Source organism: Peromyscus californicus, unplaced genomic scaffold (genome assembly GCF_007827085.1).
Source record: "Peromyscus californicus insignis strain IS unplaced genomic scaffold, ASM782708v3 Scaffold_15__1_contigs__length_86483966, whole genome shotgun sequence".
NCBI classification, from domain to species: Eukaryota; Metazoa; Chordata; class Mammalia; order Rodentia; family Cricetidae; genus Peromyscus; species Peromyscus californicus.
In genome coordinates, this window is record NW_026294447.1 from 83,455,100 (window position 1) to 83,478,047 (window position 22,948).

The window sequence follows — 22,948 nt, forward strand, 5'->3', positions numbered from 1 at the left end:
CTGGTAGAATTTCCATGATCTTTAATGTATCATATCATCTGCAAATAGGGATAGTCTGTACCCCTTCAGTTTCCTTCTCTTGCCTTACTGCTCCAGCTAGTACTTCTAGTATAGTGTTAGAAAGGAATGGGGATGGGGACATCCTTATCCTGTTCCTAACTTCAGACAGATTGCTTCAAGCTTTTCTCTGTTCAGGATGATGTTGGATGTGGATTTCTCATATACAGCTTTTATTATTCTGAGGTATGGTCCTTCCAGCCCGACCTTCTCTAGGACTTTCTCCATGAAGGTATGTTGGATTTTGTCAGTTGCCTTTTCTGCATCTATCATCATGATCATGTGACTTTTTTATGTGGTTCAATAAATGTATTGACTTTCATATGTTGAACCATCCCTGTCTTTCGGGGATAAAGCCAACTTGGCCGTAGTGGATTATCTTTTTAGCGTATGTCTGCGTTGCTGTTTTAAGTATTTTATTGAGTACTTTTGAGTCTATGTTCAGCAAGAATATTGGCCTGTAGCTTTTTGCTGTGTCTTTACCTGCTTTGGGTATTAGAGTAAAACTGGTTTTGGGAGTTTGGAACTGCTCTTCCTGTTATATTTTTTTTTTTAAAAAAATAGTTTAAGAAAGATTGACTGTAGAAATTCTTGGAATGTTTGTTGGACTTCTGCTATGAATCTATCTGGCTCTTGATGTTTGTTTTGTTTTATTTTGTTATATCTGGAAGGCCTTTTATTACCATTTCAATCTCCTGCTTTGTTATTGGTCTATTTTAGGGTGTTTACTTCCTCTTGGTTTAGGGGGTTGGGCTGAATCTTGAAATTCATTCATTTCTTTTAGGTTTTGCAGCTTAGTAGAGTACATATTTTTAAAATATTCATGTGCAATGCTATGAATTTCTTTGGTGTCTGTTGTAATATTTCCCTGTTCATTTTTTTGTTCTGTTAATTTGATTCCTCCTTTTCTTTCTTTTGGTTGGTTGTGTCAAAGATCTGTCAATTTCGTTTCTCTTTTCAATGAATCAGCTCTTAGATTTGTTGGTTCTTTGTATTATTTTCTTTGTTTCTATTTCATTGATTTCTACTCTGATTTTTATTACTTTTGGCCCTTGTTTTTCCAACTTTTTGAGTTACATCTTTAAGACACTTATTTATGTTCTTTCTGATTTTTTTTTAATGCAGGTACTTAGCGCTATATATTTTCTTTGTAGGAGAGCTTTCAATGTGATCCAGAGTTTTGTTGTATTGTGTTTTCATTTTCATTTAATCCCAGAAAGTTTTTTCTTTCTTGATTCCTTCTTTGATCCATCTAGCATTCAGTAATGAGTTGTGTAATCTCCATGAGTTTGCATATTTACTAGAAGACTTTTTAAAAAAATTTTTGGGTTTTTGTTGTTGTTGTCAATTCTAAGTTTTATCGCATTATGATCAGATAAGATACAAGGACTGATTTCAATCTTTATGAATTTTTAAAGATTTGTTTTGTGTCCCAGGATGTGGTCTGTTTTAGAAAAGCTTCCATGTGCTGCTAAGTAGAATGTGTATTCTTTGGTGTTTGGATAGACCATTCTGTAGGGTCCATTTTATGTATGATGGCAATTAATTCTGGGTTTTTTGCTGATGTTATGGGTGTTTCTTTTTGGTCTAGATGACCTGCATATGTGTTTAGGATAGGAATGTTTTCTTGGTTAACTGTTCTCTTGATTAGAGTGAAGTGTCCTTCTTGATCTCCTCTGATTTGTATTAGTTTGAAATCTATTTTATCAGACGTTGGTTAGGATAGTGACATATACTTTCTTACCAGTCCCATCTGATTTGAGTACTTTTTTCTATCCCTTTCCTCTAAGGCAGTGCCTCTCTTTAAAACTAAGATGTGTTTCTTTTAGGCAACAGATAAATGGATTTTGTTTCCTGATCCATTCAACCAGCCCGTTTCTTTTTATTGGAGAATTGAGGCCATTGATATTTAAAGTTATTCTTGAGATGTGTGCATTAATTGTGGTCATTGTAGGTTTTGGTGATACTGCTTGTTTTCTCAGAGGTATTTTGTGTTTTAGTCATTCTGGCTCTGTATTTCTTTCCAGTCTCTCTACTTCACTCATTTCTCTCTTTAGCCCAATATAATGCTTTCTATATTTTCTTTCTGTTTGTTTTGTTGGATACAGAGTTTTTTAGGCTGTTTAGGTTGTGGTTAGTTTGTGGTTAGGTTTAGGTTAGTTTTTCTTTCTCTTTTAATTATAGCAGATAGTTTTGCTGGGTATGTTAGTCTGGGTTGGCATTCATGGTCTTTTAGAACTTGTTTAGTTCTCTTCTGGCTTTCAACATTTCCATTGAGAAATCAGCTGCTATTCTGATGGGTTTTCCTTTATATGTGACTTTTGTTTTTTCTCTGGCAGCTTTCAATACACTTCTTTGTTATGGATAGTTAGTATTTTAACTATGATAGGCCATGGCAATTCTCTTTTCTAGTCTTGTTTTACTTACTTACTTGTTTGTTTGTTTGTTTGTTTGTTTTGGTGTTCTGTGTGCTTCTGTGTCAATATAGGTGTACCTTTCCTTAATTTGGTAAAGTTTTCTTCTATGATCTTTTTGAAGATCTGGTCTATTCCATTGACTTGGGATTCTTCTTCCTCGTCTATGCCTATCATTTGATCATTTTTTTTTTAACTTTTGTTTTTCATATGTCTTGCTTATTTGGTCTAGATCCTCTTCTTATCTTCAAGATAAGCCTGGTAGGTCTTGGAGAGAAAATGCTGACTTGATCTTTGCTATTGTTGATATTCTTTCAATGAGATCTAAGCATTTCTTTGTTAGTTCTAAGTTTGTTAGAGGCAGAACAGTTTGGGGAAGAAGAACAGATGTAGAGGTAGGTTGGATCTAAACGTTGGAAGCAACTTGGGAGGAATTGAAGGGTCCAGAAATATAAAAATATAAAATTGTAAACCTAAAAAATAAAAGCTGACAGTCATTAGCTCTAAAGGTTAACTTCTAACAATGGCACTCTGCTTACAGCCAGCTCCTCTGTCAACAGCCAGGGCTTAACTTTTAACCCCCTTGCCCCTTATAGCCAACAACTGCCTGGACCAAAGTTAACTTTTAATAGATGTTGCTATGTGACTTCTAGCATGCACCCCATGCCTGATGTTTCTCCATGACTCCTAGCATGTACCCCATGCCTGATGCTTTCCATCTTACTATAAAAAGGGGGCCAGAACCCACCTCCATTGCCTGAACACTGGCTGTGATCTCAGCTAACTGATAGGCTTTTGTGCCTCACAGTGAATTTTCCCCCTTTGTTTATTTCTGGAATAAAGTTTGCTTCTGATTTAATAGATTTTGGTGGTCTGTCCCCATTATTGTGTGACCCTGGACCCAATAGAATAAAGTCAGGTGGGCAGAGGGAACTAGCCTGGTATACAGGATGTGCTTCCTGGACTTTGTTTCTCATGCCAAAAGCCTAGGAGTCACCTACAATTCAGACTTTCCTCACTACCTACCTACAACACAGCTTGAGTGCTAAACAAATCTACACTTCCGCCGTAACCCGCAACTCCGCAGGTCTAGCCTGGGTCCCACAATCGGTGCACCAGCCTTGTCTGAGTTCCCTGTCTGCACTGCGAAGGAGCTCTAGGTTTGGGCCAGGATAATCCCTCTAAATCCCACAAGCCACAGGACTCTCACGTGCCATATTCAACCTTTCCACCTAGCCAGATAAACCCCACACTCCAGGCTTAAAACAGGAAGCACAGCCTATATACCAAGCATTCAAATTATATGAATCCATGGGGGCCATTCTTATTCAAACCGCCGTACATGAATACACCTACATATGCCCGCTTTCTACTATCACCCTGCCTGACTAGACTACAGCTATCACTGTCAGTATGGTTCTTTCTCCATTTTGTCTTTTTCTGTAAAGACATCAGAGTCCTCTTTACAAAGCGTAGAATAATTCATGATGCTTCTCTGCTCTAAAGATTCCTTCCTGATTCCCTTTACCATCAAATATGAAATCCTGCCTGACCTTTAACATCCCACATGATCTAATCACCATGTCCCCCCCTCCAGTCAGGTCACCCTTCCATCTTAACAATACCAGTCTATCTCTAGTCTCTGGGTCTTATCCGTGCTGAGGTCTTTTAGATCTGTATGTGGCTGGCTCCTTCCCAGCACTTAAGTCTTTCATGGGTCAGCCCTGTAGAGATCCTACGAAACCACAACACTCTTGTTCTCAGGGTATTAATATCCTTACCTTAGTTTGCATTCTTTGGAATATATAACACTATCTGAAATATAGTTTAACTTTTGTATGTCATTTTTATTCTGACCACTCACTAGATTTAATTTTCCATAAGAGTAAGGATTTGATGTATTTTGTGTCCTTAATACCTAGAACAAATCTTGCACAGTGCAAGTGTTCAATAATTTCTTCTCAAATACATGAATAAACAAATGGTATATTAATTAATTAATTCAATGGAGTAAAAACATAGAGTACTAAATAAAAAAATAGGTTGTACAGAGATGGGGCAAAGAATTTAAGATGCAGTAAGTAAGTGTGACTTTGTGGAAAAACATGTTCTAACATTCATGGGTTTTGTTTCCTGTGTTCATAAGGTTATTTTTTCAGACTCACCAGGAACACCTGGATAATGCATCTTCTTTCAAGAAGACTGGGATCTTGAATAAAATACAGCAGGTAGGGTGACAGAAATGACTTAGTAGATACTTACATCTTATTTTTTAGTTAATATGTTAAATATACAATAAATGTTGAACATTTCCAAAGTAGGCTTTTCATAGACCACTATGATAATTCACAGGAACTAATTCAAACAGTTTAGCTGCTAGCCAAGTTCTGAGTGTATGAAACAGCAAAAATTGTCTGTGTGAAATGAATCAGGACCCAGATATGGTTACTTTTCATGTGGGTTGATAGTTTTGTATCAGGAATAATTATGTTTAATGGACATGTAAATTACTTAGGGAAATACAACCATCATGCTATTATGTGGTATCTGTAAAGCATGACAATCATTCTACATTTAATAACATTAATGTTATTTAAAAGTGTTTGAGTTGGATTTATCACCAGGAGAATACTCTAGATATTTTATTTTGCTTCTTTTTAATCTATTTTTATTTGTCTTTTAAATTTTTCCAAAGTTTTGCTTTTATTTTGATTTTTTAAAATGTACACCAAATTCACCCTTATGGAAATTCAATCTAGACATTTTCTAAACTTAAGTCAAAAGAAATTGAATAAGTAAGTAACCATGAATATAAACCAAGATTTAGCTATGAGATACTCAATGAAGTGTTCATTTGGGATAGTAATTAGGGAGTAGGAAATATGAATTAGATCTAACTCACTCACTTAAGTAAGTATTAGTATTGCTCACAATATGTTATTAAATGGCAGGTGCTCCGCTATAGAACAGTATACATAGTATGGTCCACTCATTTATGTATACACACAAATGCCTGAGCTGTTTCTTATTACTGGCATTGAGAGAGAAATGCCCTTGGTCCCTCTTCTCTACCCACATATAATCACACCTAGTCTCGAAATCCACCCTTAGCATGAGGACCCTTTTCTTACAGCTTCTCTTTCTGTTTTGCTCCCAATCAACAAAGATGTAAAATTTAACCTTTCAATGAGTTTTAGAAGCAAATTTAGCAACACTGATTACTCCATGAGCAAAACTTTTTAGTGGGTGTGGGGGAGATCTCCCACTTCACTATCTCCCAAGTCTTCCACCCTGTAATTAGCCCCTGGTTACCACAATTTTACTTTCTGCTTCTATAGATTCAACATTTTTTTTTAATCTTACATACATAAATGTGACCATGAAATATTTATGTCTCCACCTAGATTATTTTACCTAACACATTGCCCCAGTTTACGTTTTTATCAACAACAGGATTTCCTCCTGCTTAAAGGGTGAATAGTGTTCTATCACGCTTGCCTGCCAACTGTCATCTTTCCATTGAGAGACACTTAAGGTTGCCTGCATACCTTGGCTATTGTAAACAATGTTGTGGCAAACATTTCTTTGGCCTGGTAATACATTACTAATCTAACCTGTTTATTATAAAATACCATACATATATAGAACAGTAAATAAGTATGCACAAATGTACAGTATATATATAGTTTTCTGAAGAATATAATTTATTAATTTTAATGATATACGTTTATCTTTTTCTTTTTGGTTAATTTTTTTTTTGTAGCCTATGTCACAAGAATATTCTCTGCCATTATCTTCTAGACCTTTCATATTTAGGTCTACAAACCATCTGGAGTTTGTGCATATGTCTATGTTGTGAGATCAAAGTCAAGTTTTCCCAATTAGTCAAAACAGTTTTTTTTCGTCAATGATACTGCTTTTGTGCCTTTGCTACAAATCCAGTGGGAATCATATCATAAATATATGCACAGATTACAGACTTTCTCTCCTGCTCATCTGAACTGTTTATCCCTCTCTCTGTATAACAATATTATTTTAGTAAGTTTAAAATAAGTCTTCATAACTAAAAGGAGACAATTTTAGCTAGTCCTAGCCCTTTGAATTTCTAATATAGTCTGTTAAGAAGCCTGTTTGGATTTTGACGGGCCTTGTCCTAAGACTATGAATGATCTTGAGAAGGATTTCATATCCTTACAGTATGGAAGCTTCTGGTCCATGAAGACTGCCTATATCTCCTTTGTATCAAATCTTCTTTATTTGGTTGGTTGTTTTGTTTCTAACTATTCAGCTTTACTGATGAATCCAGTCTTTTCTCTTGATTACTACTCATTAAGAGTTCTCTCTTTGACTTTGTCTGTTCATTTGTGTGATGTTATTGGGCTTGTTCACTGTGTGGATTTCTGTGTCTCCTAAGCTCTGCGGTCACACGTCCACATGGCTGCACCACTCTGTTTTCTTCATCAGACCCTGGCTGTGTATGTTACTGCTCATGCTTGTCCCTATACCTTCTGTTTGTCTTCCATGCCGCTCTGTGTTTCCTGTTCTCTTCCCACCGCGGCACGCTCGAGAGAGCAGCATTATTGGTGCTTTTTATTTGGGCTATTAGATTTCTCAGTTGCTAAGTATTTGGTACCTCTTCCAATCTGCTATCTCACTCTGCCATTTCTCATTCCCAGCCATAGTTGTCGAGATACCATACTTCTTTAGTCATAATAAACAGTAGTTTATTGTGTAGTTTAGTGTTTGATAATGCTAAAGCAGATGTTTTCATGGATCTGTTGTCCATTGTTTCTCTCTCTTTTCTTGGTGAAATGCTGGCTATTGTGCATTTAAAATGTTTGTAACAACAATTTGATACCTATGATGATGATGATGATGTTTTCCTTGGGAAAAAGATCATCACTGACTTTATGTCAGATATGGGAGGTGTTAGCAGTTCCAAGTTACCTTAATTCACCATAAGTTTCCCTGAAAAAAGCTCTTTGGCATCTCAGCCTACAGTGATGGAGGGTTCACCAGGCCTGACATCTGGATTTTCTCTCTGCATTTGGCATTTGTCCCCTGAGCATCCAAGAAAACTAAATCTCTGCACAGCACTTTCCATATTCATGAATGCTCTAAGGGCAGAAATAGTTTTATGTGGCACCCATTTTACTCTATATTCTTTCTTTTTCCTGGGACGAGGCTGACTCCTACCTCACTATATTATTAGTTATTTAATACTCACAAGAAGACAATTCCCATCATATTATTTTCATGGCACTCAGCCAGAGGGTTGTTTTGAACTGCCCACCCTTCCTACTAAACCTAACTTTATCTCACTTAAAGCATTTCAGTATAGACTTCCAACTACAGAATCTTACCTCATGAAGAACATCAATGGGCATGGGTCATGAGGAACATCAATGGGCATGAGTCATGAGGAACATCAATGGGCATGGGTCATGAGGAACATCAATGGGCATGAGTCATGAGGAACATCAATGGGCATGGGTCATGAGGAACATCAATGGGCATGAGTCATGAGGAACATCAATGGGCATGGGTCATGAGGAACATCAATGGGCATGAGTGGTTTTGTTTGTTTGTCCTCATTTAGTACCACAGTCATTTTCCTGAATCTGTCAAGGAATTGGGCTCAAAACATTTCTTTCAAATTCAAAAACCTTTCTATAAAATATCACCACAATTCTTGCATATAACAGTGCCTATCCTCCCATATTCTCTATCTCTACAGCATTTACAATACCTTACACACACACACACACACACACACACACACACACACACACACACACATATATATATATAACTTCATGTGAATTCCATCGATACATAGAAAACTCAAAGTTTGCTTTTTAAAAGCTTCTGGGATTTCTTATTCTTCAAACATTTCCCATCTGTATTGGGTTGAAGAAACAGGTTCATCATGCTCACACTTTTCTGGGGAACTGAAGGACACAGAAGGTTCAGTTCTACTTACCATGGAGCAAGCATGGTCAGAGAATCATGGCTTCTATGAGACGATGTTTTCTTTGCCCTATTACACCTTATATTCTTGGAAAGGGACACCAAATCGTTACTTCATGATCAACGATTGTTAATAATATTCCCTTTCAGCAGGAAGTATTATTCTATGGTTTCATGTCAATGTTTACAACAATTTGTCATAATTCCCAGAAAAATCTCCAAAGCATACAGCCATATATTTGCTGTAGAATTAAGTCGTTTGCTTTTTGTGTGGGATCTGCCGTGTTATGAGCAATGTATGCGGTACTATTGATACTGCTCACCACAAGACCACTATCCCCAAGGAAGCACGAATCGATTCCTTTAATTCTATTTCTTTCTCTCTCCTTTTTTTTTTTTTTCTAGCTGGGAGAAAAACGACAGAAAGTCCAAGCAGAAAACGAAAATCTCCTAGAGAAACTCCACTCACTCATCAGACAGTTTAAGGTGGTTGAGAAGGAGGAGGATGAAGTATTCTTGCAGAAACAGAAGGTCCATGATGAGTATGTCTTTCCTCAGCTTACCACAGCTATGGGTGCCTGCCTTGCTGTCCAAGTGGTGACTGTCCACCTAAGCTCATCTTAGTTTTCAACTCTGTTACAACAAGCTACTCTTCATTCAGTAATCAATAGGCACACTTCAGATCCGCCTCTACGGTGCTAAGAAATGCTTTTCTCATCTGGATCAGCTCAACTCCATAAAAATTAAATGCATCATTAACATTTGTAAACCAGGCTAGGGAAACAATTATTACTGTGTGAGACTTTCCAGTGAGCTATAACATCTACCTTTATCAAAAGCTAACTCAGCATATGTGTTCTGTTTCTCAGGCAAGAGTTTGGTTACCTACAGTGACTTCAGAAAGTACTCAAGGAAATCATTTCTTGTTCACTACCTATTGAACTCCATTTGGTCACCAAGGCTTGGTAATTCTACCTCCCAAATATTTCTCTGCTCTATCCCTTCCTCTTCTCTCAGCCTCTTACATTGACCTGCTTCTCAAAACATCTTTTCTTCTGCTTTTCCACCGCCAACTTACCTACCTCCAACTCTTTGATCCAACACCATCCTATAACAACTGTATACCAAACCTCTGGTCTTACCGGGCTACAGAGAGAAGGTATTCTGTCTTATTCCATCCTGTATGCCCAGGATTTCATCCATTGCTGTGGAAGTGGCCAATATTCACTGGTGCCTTCTTATGAATATTAACAGAGTGGTATCTAGAAAAAAAATAAAATTATGTAAGAAAAAGCCCACGGAATATAAATGCTGTGTATACACAGGCCCATTTATGTGAAGCTGAGTTCACATTTGTTCTTGTAGCATTTAAGCTATAGAGTTGCTACAATCATTGTGTCTCATCTGACTGCACAGACTACCAGCTGTTACAATTCCTCCAGTGCAAACCATCCCTAGATCAATACTGGAGTCGTCACCTAGAATAGTAAATTGTGCTGATGGCAGAGGACCACAACACTAAAAACTCACCATCACCATGGCCTTTTGTCTTCAGCTCAGTCTCCATAACGAAACGTCATCAACTGACTGTCCTAAACAGAAATTTATTTTCTCTCAACTGTAAGTGCTGGGAACCTACCAGGACAGTGCCAACATGAACATATTTAGGTTTTAGGTTCTAGTGAGGACCCTCTTCCTAACTTAAAATAGTGCTCTCTCTCTCTCTCATCTCCCTCTCCCCTCTCCCCCCAACCCTCTCCTCTCCCACTACCCTCTCCTCTCCTCTCTTTTCTCTTTCCTTACATAGAGAAAGAATGAGTTTTCTTCTCTGTTCTTAGAAGAACACTGATCTCATTGTAAGGATCCTCCCCTCAAGACCTCATCCACACTAAATCACTTCCTACTTCCCAAAGGTCCCATGACAATATGTGCCCCAAACATTGTCAAATCCTTATGTCTCTGCATGACTCTTAAGCATCGAAGCATGTAACGTAGAGAGCATAAGTTACTTCGTTTTCTGCATCACATGACGATGGTTTTGAAGGTGAATTGCTTAAATAGGATGCTTTCTCTACCAGAGAAGTTGTTGTCATTGTTGGGCCATTTAAACAAAACCGTAAACTCCTCCAAGCTTCATTTTCCCTGCTGTATATCAGGACAAAAAAAATGCCAGTCATAAGTTCCAAGCCTGCCAGGATGACACAGTGAGCACCCAGAACAAATAAAAATAAACCTTATTTCTCAAAACTAATCCCCAAAGGAAAGCATGCCTTGGCAATGAAATCAACTCTACTAACGCAACTAAAAAAAACAAAAAAAAAAAAACCACAAGAAGTCTCATTGATCTGCACACCCAGTCAGTAGTGAGTTAATCCATTCTATCAGTGAGACAAGTCTTATAGCCCTCATTTTTGAGATGCTGAAATGGAGACTTATTCACAAGGTTTCTTGTCCAAGGTCCCCCTGCAGTTCAGATGTTCAGCCCATCCTCAAAGTCAGTCTGACTGTGTTCCTCTCCTTTCTCAGAAAAACCTGATGGAAGTTATAATGTATTGAGAGAGGCACAGCCACTTGAGGCAGATGGAGTGCTAGACAACTCCCCATGCTGTCTTGGGTTAATATTGCAGTTAGTGTTCTTTTGGTGACTTGAGAATTACAAATTTCATGCAAGTTCTGTGTGTACATTTGTATCAATCCACCTCTTGAACAGAAATTTGTTTCTGTTTTAAATGGTTTATTTGGTAAATTATTCATAATCTAAGCTTCCCCAACTTCTTTTAAAATTTTTTTTAAAGATTTACTTACTTTGTTTTATGTGTATAGGTGTGTAGCTAGAGTTTTCCTGCCTGGCCCACAGTCAGGACAAATCTCTCTCACCTGCCAGTCCCACAGCCGCTCAGACCCAACCAAGTAAATACAGAGACTTATATTGGTTACAAACTGTATGGCCGTGGCAGGCTTCTTGCTAACTGTTCTTACAGCTTAAATTAATCTATTTCTATAAATCTATACCTTGCCACATGGCTCGTGGCTTACCGGTATCTTCACATGCTGTTTGTCATCGTGGCGGCTGGCAGTGTCTCTCTGACTCAGCCTTCCACTTCCCAGCTTTATTCTCCTCTTTGTCCCGCCTATACTTCCTGCCTGGTCACTGGCCAATCAGTGATTTATTTATTGGCCAATCAGCAACACACTTGACATACAGACCATCCCACAGCAGAGGTGTTCTTATTGCATGTGTACTTGTGCACTACATGTGTGCCTGGTGCCCAGGGAGGTCAGAAGAGGGCATTGGATCCCCAGGAACTGGAGCTACAGATGGCTGTAAGCTGCCACCTGGGTACTGGAAATCAAACCCAGCTGGTCCTCTGCAAGAGCAAGTGCTCTTAACCACTGAGCCATCCTTCCAGGCCCCGGTTCCTTTTCAAAAGGATTTATACACGCAATTTATTTTACAAAGGGAAATAATGGTAATATTTTGCCTGCAACATCTAAGCCTCTGCATTCAAACCTCCAGCTCCTCAGGACGATCATTCCTCAATTCAGTGAAATGACTGTCCCTTCTTCTTTTCCTGATAGAAATCAGAAGCAGATTGCACTTATTAACATGAAAGAAAACTTCCTGGCACAAAGAAGACTCGACATCAAAAATATGGAAGATGGATATGGAACCCTTCACGATCTTCTTGAGTATGTTTTGTGCCATTTTAAACTTCTGCTCTTCTCTGTGTTTATTTCTTTAAACTGGAACCGTAAGTCTATGTGGCCAGGTAGTGTATTACAGGGAGGTAAGTTATAATTGGCTCTCTCTGTTTCACAGTTCCGAAAGGTCACAGTCAGTGTATATTTCCCTGAAGGGGTGGACGGGTGCTCCAGAAGCTGGGTGACAAAGGGATAGACCAGATTTAGGGCCAGGGACAAGCATGTGCCTGACCACTGTCTTCGCCAATATCCTTCATTTCTACATCCTAAGTCATTTACATTTTCCCTCACAAAGTAGTGCCTATTCCCAAATTTAATTTTTAAAGGTAAAAATGTGTAATTTACGGAAAGCTATGCTAATCTCTCCATCTCACCACAGAAATAATTACTATTAATAGTTTGCCACATATGCTTTACATGTATATTAATATAAAGAGATATGTATCTATTGTGCATATTTAAAAATGGATTTTATTACTCTATAACATGATCTTCCACTTAAAATTTTATCTGTGTAAAGACAGGAACATGGCTCAACACACTTGTGGCACACTCAAACTCTAGGTTCAATCTCCAGCCCCACTGGATCCAACAAAGCAGAAATAAAAGACTGAGGAAGACCCAAGAAAAAGGAAAAACATTTTAAGATTCAGGCACAAATAACAACTTTCTGAATAGGACTCCAATAGCCCAGGGACGACAACAAAAGCTGTCAGACAGGTTATAAAGTTATAAAGCAGAAAGTTGTAAAGTTCCTGAGCAGCAAAGGAAACAGTGACCATTTTGAAGAGAAAGACCACAGGGGGAAAAATCTCCGGCAGCTATTCATCTGACAAAGGATTACTATCCAAAATATATAAAGAACTCAAAAAATTAAATACCCAAAGAACAAATAGTCCATCCAATGCGTGTGCAAATGAATTAAACTAACTTCTCCAAAGAAGAGACACAAGTGGTCGATTAATACATGATAAACTGTTCACCTTACCCACAAGCAAATGCAAATAAAAACCTCTCAGATTCCATTTCACCTCAGTAAGAGTGGCTATCATGAAGAAAGCAACAATAAATTATTGGGAGGATGTGTAGAGAAAGGAACATTTATGCACTGTTGGTGGAGAGACAAGCCAGAGAAATAACACATGAAATAGCTCATGAACCATGTATGCTGTGAACAATACAGACTAAATGATAAAATAACAAGTTGAAGAAGGACCAGATTGAACCAGTCTAAAAGAGAAACAGAGCCAGGCAGTGGTGTGCTGTGGGATGGTCTGTATGTCAAGTGTGTTGCTGATTGGTCAATAAATAAATCACTGATTGGCCAGTGGCCAGGCAGGAAGTATAGGCGGGACAAGGAGGAGAATAAAGCTGGGAAGTGGAAGGCTGAGTCAGAGAGACACTGCCAGCCGCCACGATGACAAACAGCATGTGAAGATACCGGTAAGCCACGAGCCACATGGCAAGGTATAGATTAATGGAAATAGATTAATTTAAGCTGTAAGAACAGTTAGCAAGAAGCCTGCCACAGCCATACAGTTTGTAACCAATATAAGTCTCTATGTTTACTTGGCTGGGTCTGAGCGGCTGTGGGACTGGCAGGTGAGAGAGATTTGTCCTGACTGTGGGCCAGGCAGGAAAACTCAAGCTACAGTGGTGGGACATGCCTTTGATCCCAACACATGGGAGACTCACACCTTTAATCCCAGCATTAGGGAGGTGGAGACAGGAATATAAGGTGGGTGGAGACAGGACCTGCCCATTCAGTGTGAGGATTCATAGAGACAGAATGCCGTTTGATCGGAGATTTTGTTGAGGTAAAAAGTCTCTCTAGTGGCTGGCTGCTCTGCTTCTCTGGTCTTTCAGCTTTCACCCTCCATATCTGGATCTGGGTTTTTATTGTTGAGACTCATTAGGGTTGGGCTACATCCTGTGTCAGTGGAAGACTGCAAATATTTGTGCAGGACATTTGTGTAATAATTTTGTTTTTTAAATGCCTTCTCCTTTAACCCGGTAGTCTAAGTAGGACTTTATTATTAAGAAATAGCTGCATCAATGGGAGAAGGTAAGTTAGAAGTCTCCTGAGCACCATATGTTGAAAACGTTATGTCTTCTCCAATATATATTTTTGGTGCCTTTGTCAAAAAGCAGGTATCTACAGCTGCTATGCACTTCTGAGCCCTCTGTTCTTCCCTGGACCTATGTGTTGGCTTTTGTTTTTACGTTTTTGTCTTTGTTTTTGCCAACACCCTACTTAATTTGTTACGGTGGCTCTTTATCGTAATTTGGAACCAGATATCGTGATACTTCCAGAACCGTTCTGTTTGCTCACCGATGCACAGCCAAGCGTTCATGTGCAAGCCTGCACCAAGCCTACTGTCAGCAGATGGAAAGGCACAGTGGAGACCCCGGTGTAAATCAGTGCAATGGAGACTACGAGAAGAAAAGGAAGGATCAGGGACAGAGAGGTGGCTCTTTGGAAGGATTTAGGGCACCAAGCACTTAGCAAAACTCCGCAAAAGAGAAGAACAAAACTGTGAGAAGGAAGGGCAGACATTGCAACAGATGCCACTCACGATAAGGGGAGCATTATGGGGTGCTTCGAAATGTATAGTCCAACAAGTTAGCAAATGAACAAGCTGACAAATTACTAGTGTCCTACCGTGCTGTATATGACCTGCCCACATTAGGTCAAGAGGATAGAGACAACTCAAACAGATCTGTACTGAGCAAGATGATCAGAACCGTAGCAGAGTGTCTCCCCAAAAGGAAAGCCCAGAAGGGAGCAGATGGTTCACAGTTCACTGGGGAAAGCATCCAGACATCTGAAAAGGAACTAAACTTTTCAAATGACTCAGTAAAACAGAAAGGGAAAAAATGCTGCCAATTTCACTCTTTAAAGCCAGTATCACCTTGATCCCCAAACCAGATAAGAACACAACAACAGTAAAAGGGGGGAAGCTGTAGAAAAGTTTTCCTTACACGCTTAGGTTCAAAATTCTCAGTAAAATACTTGCAAACCAGATTCACCAAAATATGTATAAAAGATGATACTTCTTGACTGAGTTGTTTCATTCCAAATATGCACAGACAGACTCGGGACCAGGAATCACATGAGCATCCTAATAGACACAGAAAAGCCTTTCGACAAAGTTCAAAGTCCTTTCCTAGTAAAATCCCCCAAAGAAGCCAGAGAAAGGCCATGCCGAACCTAAACCCAACCGTATACTTACTGAAAGTATTTTCTCTGAAGTCAAGTAAGTAGTCACTCTTTGCACACTTACTTAATATAGCACTCAGCCACAGCAGGAAGACAGGAGGAACAACAGAATGGATGCAAACAAGACACAGAGGAGCACATTATTTGAACGCAGGGCAGTGACAAGGCCAACTTCCACAACCAAGACAGGTGCCAGTGAAAACCGCACACAGCAGTAGAATTCTGGGGTGTGACATCGTAGTAGATAGGGTGACTATTGCTGTGATGAAGCGCCATGACCAGAGCAACTTGGGGAGGAAAGGGTTTATTTGGCTTACACTTCCACATCCTGTTCCTCATTAAAGAAGTCAGGGTAAGAGCTCACACAAGGCAGGAACCTAGAGGCAGGAGCAGAGGCATGGATGGGTGCTGCTTACTGGCTTGTTCTCTACGGCTTGCTCAGCCTGCGTTCTTATAGAACCAAGGACCATCAGCCCAGTGGTGCCCCCACTCACAACAGGCTGGACCCTCCCACATGGATCACCAGTTAAGGAAATGCCCCACAGGCTTGCTACAGCCTGATCTTTTGGAGGCATTTTCTCAACCGTGGTTCTCTCCTTTCAGGTGACTCTAGCTTGTGTCAAGTTGGCATAAAACTAGCCAGCACAGACATGAAGTGTAGGTTCTTTGCATGATTGTCTCTGCATAAACAAGCAACCACTTAAACATCTACTTTTCATTGTGCCAGCGTTGGAAGGAAAACCACAAACTTCTACAAAAAAGCAGGAAGACAGAATTGGGTTCAATCAGATTTTATTTTTCTAATGAATAATGTAAATGTATTAGTTAGAGATTTTTTTGAGATAGGAGCTCACTATGTAGCTCTGACTATCCTGAACTTACTATGTAGACCAGGCTGACCTCAAACTCACAGAGATCCATCTGCCTCTGCCTATTGAGTGATTAAAGGCGTGCGCCACCACAAACCCAGCCCTTTTGATCAGTTACTTGCTCTGGTCACTAAGAAGCTCAGGATCAAATGTGTAGCTTAATGTTATTATGAACTTTGGTATTCCATGGTATTTTTACCTTATTTCAAACTGGCTCAGATCATTTGTAGAACATGTTTAATATATGTGTGTGTGTGTGTGTGTGTGTGTGTGTGTGTGTGTGTGTGTGTGTGTGTGTAAGGAGAGGTAAAACTGAAAAACCTTAGAGATCTAAAATAGGCTGTTAGATCATTTTGAATAGACTATGAAGCGTAGGTATGGTTGTTTCTGGTTGATTTAATTGTATTTTGAATAATTTGTATTTCTGGACTTTAAAAACTTACATAGCTACACTTCAAGTCTATGTTTCATTTATGAGTATTTCTGTCTTTGAAAAGACACAAAGTGGAGTGTGGTTTGTTTCTGTGTCCGGAGCCCTGGTGGGAGGAAGGAGAACAGACACAAAACCTTCTCCTGTGTTGGAGTCTTTGCATTTCCTTCCAGCCTGTCACAAGAAAATCACACCCCCTTAAGACCTTCCCTTCGTTCAAGAACTTGTCTTGCCTTTCTGCGTTCTGTATTGTAGAACTGTCTAGAACGTAGAGTTCCTCAACGGTTGAGTTTAATCCCTCCCATACCCCAGCACTGTGCTCCCTTTCACAGTGTCCCTGGGCAGCCTGTGCCGTGGCAGGGTTCTGGCTTTCTCTCCTTTCTTCTGTATCTTTGCAAACGATCACATCCTTCCCTTGGTAAGATCACGCCTTCATCCTGGCCATCCACACTCCACCCTATTAACCAACAGAGAGCTCTCCTCCAGAGAGCTGCCTTCAATCCTTCCCTAGAATCTCTTCTCCATCCTTGGGTATCCAAGCCAAGGCCTGAAGGAGCAGTTCAAATGCCCTTCTGTAAGGCAGCCACCAAAATTTTCAGTTCTTTTGCAATTAGCCATACTCATTATAATAAATATGTTAAGACTTTCGTATGTATTTGACAAACTACAAATCCAAAATCCAAAATGTGTATGTATTGTTTTCAGAGCAACAAAGGAAGTATATCGAAAACAAATAAAAGCCATGATTTCAAATCTGGAAAGAGAAACTCAGAGAAGGTAACGTGATGTGATGTAATGTGATGTGATGTGATGTGATGTGATGTGGTGGTGATGGGGTGTGCGTGTGTGTTATCAGTAATATATGTTATCTGGAGTCCAATAGAATTACTGTCCTAAATTACATTATATATATATAAATTCACTCAGATCTAGATGTGTTTGTTAGATTGTGTTTCGTTTTTACCTTGAAAATAACCAGAGTGTTCACCAAAGACTACGATCGCCAATATCAGTCACCAATACTGGTGTAATGTCTGCTGTCCATGCAGACTCTGGGTCAATTTACAGGAAGGGAGATATGGGGGACAATAATTAGGACGACGACAGACTTTCACAGGGACCACACTCTCTTATTAGTTCGAAGCATGGCTCAGTCCGTCTCTTCTCACTGCCTCACTCCTGTAGAGCTGGCAATGATCGTGGCCCCCTCCTTACAAATTTTGTAGTGAATGTCAGGGAGACGATCAATCAAAAGTATGTAGATCAAATGCACCTAGTAAGCACTCACTGGCACTTAGGTATATTATTAGTACTGTGGTTGTTAATACTGTATAATGTATAAAACTCAAATTGTACATTTTTACCATTCTCCAAAGATAGAGCTTTTTTTTCTTTTTCTTTAAGTGTGAGAACCTGAAAGCTTGAGGTTTCTTATTAGTACTTGGGGTGCTTTGGTAATCCCATTACTATTCCCACCCATGCCTCTCCTTTCTCCCTCTTCCCTGGAGCCTTCCTCATACCCATGCCCATCCTGAAGGAGGAGAGCAACCCAGTGTGGTTTCAGCCCTGTTCTGATGGGCATCAGAACAGCCCCTCCCTGGGAAGCTGCCGACGGGGGCAGCCAGCACTCTGTCTTCTCTCTCAGTTAACAGCCAGAGTGTACCTCACTGAGGGCCCAGGCAACACGGTGAAACCGTAGTCTCGCTTGTTTCGCTTCGTGTTTTGCCTAAGCTGCTGGGCCACTGTAATGGCACTTCGGTTTTTGTTGTTGTTGTTTTTATTTTGCAATACAGTTCAGTTCTACATATCAGCCACGGATTCCCTTGTTCTCCCCCCTCCCGCCCCCCTCACCTTCCCCCCAGCCCACCCCCCATTCCCACCTCCTCCAGGGCAAACCCTCCCCTGCAGACTGAGATCAACCTGGTAGACTCAGTCCAGGGAGGTCCAGTCCCCTCCTCCCAGGCCAAGCCAAGCAATCCTGCATAAGACCCAGGTTTCAAACAGCCAACTCATGCAATGAGCACAAGACCCGGTCCCAGTGCCTGGATGCCTCCCAAACAGATCAAGCCAATCAACTGTCTCACCCATTCAGAGGGCCTGATCCAGTGGGGACCCCTCAGCCATTGGTTCATAGTTCATGTGTTTCCATTCATTTGGCTATTTGTCCCTGTGCTTTATCCAACCTTGGTCTCAACAATTCTCGCTCATATAAACCCTCCCCATTCTCACTAATTGGACTCCCAGAGCTCCACCCGGGGCCTAGCCATGGATCTCTGCATCCAGATCCCTCAGTCGTTGGATGGGGTTTCTGGCACGACCATTAGGGTGTTTGGCCATCCCATCACCAGAGTAGGTCAGTTCGGGCTGTCTCTCGACCATTGCCAGCAGTGGCACTTCGGTTTTGTTCTGCTCTCCAGCGTGGTTACCCAGTGGAGAATAGCCTGTTCGAGGAAAAGGCACGCGCGTTGGCTGGTGAAGATAAAGGTGACCATGCGAAAGATCATAAGTCAAATTGAGCAAGCAGAGAAGAGTCGAGTTGATTTACTTGAAGAGGTGAGGAATCCTAAAGGGCTTAGAACTATGGCAGTCCCCACCACAGAAATCAGTCACACCCCTTCAATATTTAAACGAACCTTATTTCACTAAAGGGTATTTTCCCTGCTCCTGATTTTAGCGTAATCACTACTTTTCTTTTGTTAGAAATCTGTCCGTTTGGTGTGTGCTGACTCGAGATGTTTAAATCCTTTTATTTTATGATATCTATTTGTTGGTGTATGTATGAGCCGTAGGCTCAAATGGAGGTCAGAGGGCAACTTCAAGGAACTGGCTTCCTCTTTGTACCATATGGATCCCAGAAATGAAACTCGGGTCATCGGCCTTGGTGGCAGGTGTAGCGGCTTGGCGGCAAGCTGGCCCAAGAGAGATTCAGCAAATTAAGCAGGAGTGCTCCCTAGGGTGTGTCTTTTCGGCGTGGAAGCAGATCCTCACTTCCCAAGCATCCTTTATGACCCCTGTGATTGTCCTCTGTACAAGCACCACTCCCCAGCCCTCTTATTCTTTGTACTGTTTAGATAGTGTTTGGTGGAAGACTAGCTTTCTAAAGGAACAAGGTCAAGGGTCATCCTCCTCCGTGTTTGTTGAGAAATCCCACAGTTTGTCAGGCGGTTTAGACATATAAAACTCACCATGACAAGAGAAATGATAAATCTCATTCTCCTCTACTTAGACAAGACGAAGAGAACAGGAGATCCGTATATTTGTGGCTGAAATCGAGAGACTTAAAGTGGAATTAGTGGAAGAAGAAAGTGAATTTGTCAGAAAAGAAAAAAGGTTAATGCAAGAATTATCCAAGTATGAGGTAATTTTTATTTTGCATCTAAGGATAACTTTGGAGAATTCTGTGAGGGGAAGGGGAATGATATTACATGTGATGATGATCACGTAAATGTAAAATAAATCTTCCAGTATGAACGAAGGTAAGGTCACAAGCCTGTTCTGTATCTTCTTTTTCTGAAAAAGAAACAGAAATAGGTTAGTTTCTTTTTCATTAAAACAATAAAACACAGCCGGGCGGTGGTGGCACACGCCTTTAATCCCAGCACTTGGGAGGCAGAGGCAGGTGGATCTCTGTGAGTTCGAGGCCAGCCTAGTCTACAAAGTGAGTTCCAGGAAAGGCGCAAAGATACACAGAGAAACCCTGTCTTGAAAAACAAACAAAAAAAAAAAACAATAACAAAAACAAAGCCACCCACACCCATACACTTTAAGTACTGCCAAGCAGCAAGCAGTAGCTTGGAAGGGTGGGGTTGTGTAGGAAGCCAGTGGGAGCAGGCATAATAAAGATGGGGAGAACGCTGAGGAGTGATCTCAGAACGCCTTAAATATTTCCAAAAGCCAACAGGGGTTAGTCAAGGAATGGATGCTAGAGAAAGTGGGGGTGACAGACTTCAAACACATCCAGGCTTCCAGATATTGCAGACTGCAGGCACCCCCACCCACACCACACACACACACACACACACACACACACACACACACCCCACACACACACCAAATGCACCTTTTCAAGGTGATAATATGAAGTAAGGGCATGTGTCTTGGAGGTAGCCACTGGAAGAACAGCTGGAGAGTCTGAAGTTCTGGGTAGAAGCCAAATCAGTGGGCTGTCATGATTTGGGTCAGAAGTAGGGGCATACATGACAACCAAGACAAGTGTAGTGTTCGTCCAAACATGGAACGTCCATGTTTCTCATTGTTGATGAAGCTCTACACACCACGCTGCTTGTCTTGTTTTAATTTACAGTGTGTTGGCTATGGTATTATTCCATTTTCTGTTGCTGTGATAAAATACCCTGGCCACGGTAACTTATGGAAGAAAGATTTTTTTAGCTTGCAGTTCCAGAGGGCTAAGAGTCCATTCTGGTGGGAGGCATGGCAGCAAGGGACAGGCATGGTGGCCGGAGCAGGGAGCTGAGAGCCAACATCTCAACCGTGAGCAAGAAGCCGGGAGAGCAAGCTGAAAATAGGGCAAGGTATCGAGACCTCCAAGCCTGACCCAGTGACCTACTTCTTGCAGCAAGGTCACACTTCCTAATCCTCTCAAATCACACCACATACTGGGGACCATGGGCTCAAATGCCCAAGACTATAGGGGGACATTTCTCATTCAAACCACCACAGGTATGTTAATTAGCTTTTCACTGCCGTGATGAACACATAGGAGAGCAACTTAAAAGAAATACTCTTCTTCTTTTTTTTTTTTAATTCATGCTTTCAGAGGCTCAAGTCCATGGCTTGCTCCACTGTTGTGAGCTTGTGACTGCACAGAACGTTGTGGCGGCAAGAGGCCTGGGTAGAACAAAGTTGCTACTTCCGTGTGGCCAGAAATCAAAGAGAGAGAGAGAGAGAGAGAGAGAGAGAGAGAGAGAGAGAGAGAGAGAGAGAGAGAGAGAGGAGAGAGAGGCAGGAAGGGGTCAGGAGCAAAACACCAGTGAAGGGCATATTCCCCCATCACCTGCTCTCTCCTGCTAAATCCCACCCACTCATTTCCACCATCCCCCTGGTCCCCAAAACAGCACTGCCCACAGGGAGCTAAGTCTTCGACACAAAGGCTGTGGGTAACAATTTTGGTTCAATCCTGACATCGTGGAATGATGACTAGTGTTCCTCAGGGGCACTCACGGTGATTGCAACTCAAAGAGACCACAGTTATATGCAGCTGAAGCTTTCCTGACACTGGCAAACTCCAAAGAGGAGTCTCGGCCCGTGCCAAACGTGACTTTCTCGGAAGGAAACAAGTCCCTTACTGTGTCAAGTAAGTAGAGAGCTGTTATGTTTCTCAAGAATAGCACTTTATTGTGGCCTGAACTCACTTCCCCTCAACCCCATCCGACCACGTGGAAATCCTGTTATAAACTACCCATTCAGAAAATAGGCAGATGCCAAAACAGATCATCGAGGTGGAAATGCAAGAGCCTGGAGAAGAGATGTCGGGCAGCGACCACAAAACTAGGCTGCCTGCCGTGAGGTAGAAATGGGAGGAGCTCAGGAAACAGATAAGCCAATGAAAGCACTGTTAAACACAACAACAACAAAAACCAGAGACGTTGCGGGGCAGAAAGCATCCTCCACTCAGCTGAGGCATCCCCAAGCAGCATCCTTCCACTAATTGTAACATCCTCAAGTGCTTTGGCATCCTTCTGGATGCCAAAAAACACACTGACTACTCCAGAGAGGGGCCTGGAGAACAGCTCAGTGGTTAAGAGAATGCACCGGTATGGCAGAGGGCTGGAGTTCAATTCCCAATACTCACGTCAGGTGGCTCACAACTGACTGAACTCCAGCTTCAGGCAATCCCACACCTCTGGCCTTCACGGACAACAGCGCTCATGCGCACACACCACACAGAGACACACACTCCTATGCACAATTAAAAATAATTAAGTAAGTGTATTTTAAAACTCCAGAGAAGAGACACCAGACATTAACAAGATGGGAAGAGCGTGTAACACATTGAGCGTAATAAACGCTACAGAGAAAAATCAATCAGGAACATGGGACAGGGTGGAAATGTGGTATCATCTGAGTGTTGTTATAAATAGTTTAGAGAATGGTCCAGCTCTAACAGGGTGAAGGATGTATGCCATCCATATCTGCAGTTGTCTCCGGCCAGAGGACATGCCACAACCAGAGGTCCTACAGCATAGAGGTCCTATCTCAAGAAAAGTACTGGGTGTTGCTAAATAAATGATCCAGCATTCTAGAAGTGGTAGAGAGTCATCTCCAG

At 41.0% G+C, this 22,948-nt stretch overlaps 1 protein-coding gene across 1 annotated transcript in view; it reads left to right on the plus strand.

Annotated features, from left to right (window-relative positions):
• Positions 1 to 22,948, plus strand: part of Ccdc175 (coiled-coil domain containing 175) — a 67,292-nt gene that overhangs the window by 22,369 nt on the left and 21,975 nt on the right. Inside the window, exons 8-13 of the mRNA XM_052739634.1 lie at positions 4,618 to 4,699; positions 8,847 to 8,983; positions 12,021 to 12,131; positions 17,368 to 17,439; positions 19,080 to 19,215; positions 19,889 to 20,020. Coding sequence (XP_052595594.1) covers positions 4,618 to 4,699; positions 8,847 to 8,983; positions 12,021 to 12,131; positions 17,368 to 17,439; positions 19,080 to 19,215; positions 19,889 to 20,020 — 670 coding nt within the window. The remainder of the gene's footprint in view (positions 1 to 4,617; positions 4,700 to 8,846; positions 8,984 to 12,020; positions 12,132 to 17,367; positions 17,440 to 19,079; positions 19,216 to 19,888; positions 20,021 to 22,948) is intronic.